At 38.0% G+C, this 5,144-nt stretch overlaps 1 protein-coding gene across 1 annotated transcript; it reads left to right on the plus strand.

The window, feature by feature from the left end:
• The first annotated feature begins 3,225 nt into the window (after positions 1-3,225).
• On the plus strand, positions 3,226-4,182 carry LOC123955677 (olfactory receptor 6C75-like). Its single transcript, XM_046027950.1, has one exon. The coding sequence runs from the start codon at positions 3,229-3,231 to the stop codon at positions 4,180-4,182; it is 954 nt and encodes a 317-aa protein (XP_045883906.1). The 5' UTR covers positions 3,226-3,228.
• Positions 4,183-5,144: the final 962 nt, after the last annotated feature.

A 5,144-nucleotide genomic window follows, 5' to 3' on the forward strand; every position in this document is an offset into this window, starting at 1 on the left:
ATTGTTTTCCATAGTTGCCAAACCAGTTTACAGAGAATGTGTCCAAATAAAAATGACTTACAAGACCAATGGGATAATATGGAGCATTTTAAATTCTCATGCATTGCTATTGAGAGACTAAATCCAATTTGGGAACTTGTTTTGCGATTTCTTATAGTGCTAAGACCTATTCTATAATTAATTTAGTACTTTTACTCCAAGCCATATACTCAAGAGAAATGAATGCTGTCTTCAAAAAGACTTGTAGAAGAGTATTCATAATGTCTTTATTCATAGTAGCCCTAAATTGGAAAGGACATAAATGTCCTTCAGTGAGAGAATGGAAAATGGTGATATACATAGATAATGACCTACTACAGAACAATACAAAAGAATTGATCATTGGTTCATGTGACAGCATGGATAACTCTAACGAATCTGAGGAAAAATAAATTCAGACATGTGCTGTGGTCTATTTAAATGAATTTTAGGGGCACCTGGGTGGCTCAGTGGATTAAAGATAAATGAATTTCAAGAGGTGGCAAAAGTAAATTGCAATGACAGAAATTAAAGTAGTTCTTTAGTTGTTTTCTCTTGGTGTGGGCTATTGACTGGGTGGGGGCACAAGGACACTTGTGATGAGGTGGGAATGTTCTATGGTTTGGGCAGTGGTTACATGGATGTTTACATATGTAGAAAATCATCAACTTATAATTAAAATTTGTGCATTGTACAGTGTATAAATCATATCTCATTAAGAAAAGACCAGGTTAAAAAGGACAAAAAGCGAGGCCAATTGTAGAAAAATTCTTTCTGATGCCCAAGCTTGGCCTTTTTGACATATGTAATTCAGGACTTTGTAAATTTTGCAATGTTAGGGCACTCACGGCAAATATACCTTTGAGGACTTGTACAAAGGACTGCATAGGCTCCTGAGAATGGTGATAGTGTGCTACCATATTCAGTGAAATGGTAATTAGGGTATGTTTCTGCTGAAATTTCTAATTTCCAAATATGAATAAATAAATGTCCTCTGGGAATCTGTTGTGATTAAAGTTCATGCTCCCTTTTTTTGGTACTCCTCTAATGAATCTTGAATATTCCAGAGGTTTGTCCTTTTGGACCCTGTGTGTCCTCATGAGGGATGGTAAAGAACTCTGTGGTAAATATATCATCAGGGCACTTGAATATAATCTCATTTATGACTTCAATGATCTTCACCTACTCTGAAAGGTGGGAAGCAACTAGTTGATAAGAAAGTGACTAGCAACATGGTCCAAAGGAAAGTAACGTTTGTTGTTTCTACTTCCTGACTCTCTTCTGTTTTGGATGCACAACCCACCAGATTTGATGTTTGTGATGGACTGTGTCATTGTATCCCATAGAATGGATATAAATTTGTTCAGGAATTTTAAATGGTTACATCAGCATATTCTTGTGCATATTTACAGCAGTTTCTATTGTCTTGGTCTAGGATTTATCATTCCAATTGCTATAGGGGAAAACTATGACTGTTAATCTTCCAGAGTTTAGAAATCTCTGTCTTCCATGAAAAAAATTAGCCATAATAATTTCCTATTAATTTAAGAGTTAGGCATTCATTGATTTCTTTAAAAGTTCCAAAAAAAGTACATCTCACCCTTCCATTAGCTTTGAAGAGAGATCCTGGTTTGTTGGAAGAAAAAAGCAGCACGTTGTCAAAGAAGCTGTTTCCTGTGAGCTGCTTCTTGGTGAGTACTTTGCCATGGGAATAACTTGCAAACTAATAAGTCAAATATTTAAAGCAGAGACTAGTAATGTTTAAGTTTGTATTGTGGATCATTCATAGTTAATGTAATAGCTTTAACTAAGTCAAAGAATTAAGTAAAATAAATTTAATTATGGTGACTTACTAGAGCACTGATTTCCAACATATGCCTGAATCCTTTCCCAAAGATTACATGACAATTCATTTGGCTTCTAGCTAGGCACTGGCATTTTTTAAAAAACAAATGTGCCTTGGATACCTGGGTGGCCCAGTTGGTTAAGTGTCTGCCTTCAGCTCAGTCGTGATCCCAAGGTGCGGGATTGATCCCCACATTGGCCTCCGTGCTCAGCAGGGATTCTTCTTCTCTCTCTGTGCCCCCATGCTCTCTCTCAAATAAATAAATCTTTAAAGAAAGAAAAAAACGGATGTTCCTATAGTGATTGCAATGGGAATATATTTATAATTCCACCACACTGAAATCTTCCAGTGTAACAAAAATATTCCCAGAAAACAACGTTGAAAGGTAATACGACTAATAGCAGAAGGAAGATCATCTGCTCTCCCAGGTGTGTAGAGTGAGAGAGAAACTGATGCATATTTAAATGTTTTCTCATTGATTCTGAACAACCAAGTCACGCAACCATCTCTCGCTCCCATTTTTAGACATGGTTTCTTTAAACCCAAGGACTGGGTAGTTATGAGATACTGTGATAAACTAGATATCCTGCTCAGTCTTAAAGTTTTGGGTAAAGAACTCAGGATTAACCAACTTCAGGAAAATAACTGGTTTGGAACATGCTAATCGGAAAATGGCTCCCTCCCCCCACTTTCTTTTTCCACAGGGCTAAAGTCAGTGCTCTGGAGGGCTTTATACATTGCATATGCTACCTGAAGAATAGAAATTAACATTGTGACCCCATAAAAATATTCTCGGGGCGCCTGGGTGGCTCAGTGGATTAAGCCGCTGCCTTCGGCTCAGGTCATGATCCCAGGGTCCTGGGATCAAGCCCCGCATCGGGCTCTCTGCTCCGCGGGGAGCCTGCTTCCTCCTCTCTCTCTGCCTGCCTTTCTGCCTACTTGTGATCTCTCTCTGTCAAATAAATAAATAAAATCTTTAAAAAAAAATATTCTCTGTGGGATGACAGCCTTCACTCTTATCTGTTGTTTTTATATATTATTTGAAAATAATTTTTATTTTACAGTGTTTACCTTGTGGACTATTACTCAAATATTTTATTTTCTAGAAAAGTTAAGTTGCACATTAAAAATTATTTTCAAAAATAAACAATAAACCTTCAATTTTTACAATTTAATAATTGACAAATTTCAAAATAATTTATAACATTTAAATTATATAAAGTGAGTCCTCATTCAGAATTGTAGCTGCAAGTAGTATTTATTGCTTTTTAATAGTGGCCATCAGTTCAATTTTTACTCTTTGGTGGTGGCATTTTCTGTTTGACAGACCCAGCAGAGTTGATGATAAAGAAATGGAAATCACTATGGAGGTGAGGAATGAGACAGCAATCCAAGAATTCATTCTGGAAGGGTTTCCTGCCATCCAGGACCTAGGGAATGTCTTCTTCCTGATCCATCTGCTGGCATACCTGGCCTCTATCACAGGAAATGTGGTGATCATCATCATCACTTGGGTTGACCATCGCCTCCAGACACCAATGTATATTTTACTGAGCACGTTCTCCTTTTCTGAATGTTGTTTTATCACATCAGTTATTCCTAAACTTCTGTCCATCTTTCTTTTGGGAAGGCAAACAATTTCCTTTACTGCTTGTCTCATACAAGCCTTTTCTTTTTTATTTTTTGGGTCAGTAATTTTCTTCCTCATGGCAGTGATGTCTCTGGATCGGTATGTGGCCATTTGCAAGCCTCTGCATTACCCGACCATCATGAACCTGAAGATTTGCTTCCTCCTGGTCACTGCCTGCTTCGCTTTGGCCTTCCCTCTCATCACTGGGCTGGTAGTGAAGGTTTTCCAGTTATCCTTCTGTGGCCCCCATGTGATCCCCCACTTTCTCTGTGACCTTGGCCCCCTAATTCATCTCTCCTGCTCTGACACCAGCTCCACTGAAATGTTGGCTTTTGTCCTCACTTCCTTTATCCTGTTGACATCCCTTATCATAACCATCATTGCATACAGCAACATAGTAGTCACAGTCCTGCGACTCCCATCAGCCAAGGAGAAACAGAAAGCTTTCTCCACTTGTTCCTCTCACCTTGTAGTCCTCTCTCTGATGTACAGCAGCTGTGTGTTTATATATGTGAAACCAAAGCAAACGAACAGGCTGGACTCCAGCAGGGAGGCTGCCCTTGTGAACACGGTGGTGACCCCGCTGCTGAACCCTGTCATCTACACTCTACGGAACAAGCAGGTCCACCAGGCTCTGAGGGATGCTCTATCGAGATTGAGGTTACAGAAACAGAACTTTGGAGGGTAAGTGGATCTTCTTGGTCTTCTAGTTCAATTTCTTAAAATTGCGGAACTATTTTCTATTGAATTCTACATATGGTGTTCCAGCTTATGCTAATTTTCATCTGGCTGGTACAATCTTACTTTGCAACACAATACTTTTCACTATTTGAAAATTCCTCTGAGTTCTCTATATCATGCTGAAGAATATCTTCCTTGATTTTCTACTCAGTGGTCTTTCATGAATTTAATTCACACAACATTTATGGAGAGCCCAGTATACATAAATCACATAATACAAAGTCTTTAAGAATAAAAAACTTGTCAATCAGATAATAATAATTACTCTTCATGGTACATGCTTATGCTTGAGTTTTCTGATACTAAGAAAGGATAGAAACCATAACCATTTTATGTATTCAGGGTTTGAAATTTTAGAAGAAAATTGTTCTGAAATTATATAAAATCATAATATTATAGCCTAATGAAAATTAATGGTATTTCATTAATTGGATCTTTTATGTAAATGAACAAACAGTAAGCTGGTTCTCTCTTTGGGTCTATTGGTTTTTAGACGTGTAAATAGCTCAGTGTAACTCCAGGTGGTTAGGATGTATCTAATATTATCAACAAAATTGTCTTTAACTCTTTCTTAAAATAGAAATAAAATGCAAAACTTTAAAAAGTTTTAAAAAGATTTTGTTTATTTGAGAGAGAGAGAGACAGACATAGTGAGAGAGAGCATGAGTCGGGAGGAGAGGGAGAAGCATGTTCTCTGCTAAGCAGGGTTCCCGATGCGGGACATTGATCCCAGCATGCTGGGATCATGACCTGAGCTGAGGGCAGATGCTTAGCTGACTGAGCCACACATCCCAGAACTTTATAATTTGTTCAGTTTTTTCCCCTGTAATTGATGTTGCCAAGCCTTGACCCCAATAGGTTGCTGAAAGGTAGGTGACCCCACTACCAAATTTTCTCCCTACATGGAAG

This window comes from Meles meles, chromosome 13 (assembly GCF_922984935.1).
Source record: "Meles meles chromosome 13, mMelMel3.1 paternal haplotype, whole genome shotgun sequence".
Taxonomy (NCBI): Eukaryota; Metazoa; Chordata; class Mammalia; order Carnivora; family Mustelidae; genus Meles; species Meles meles.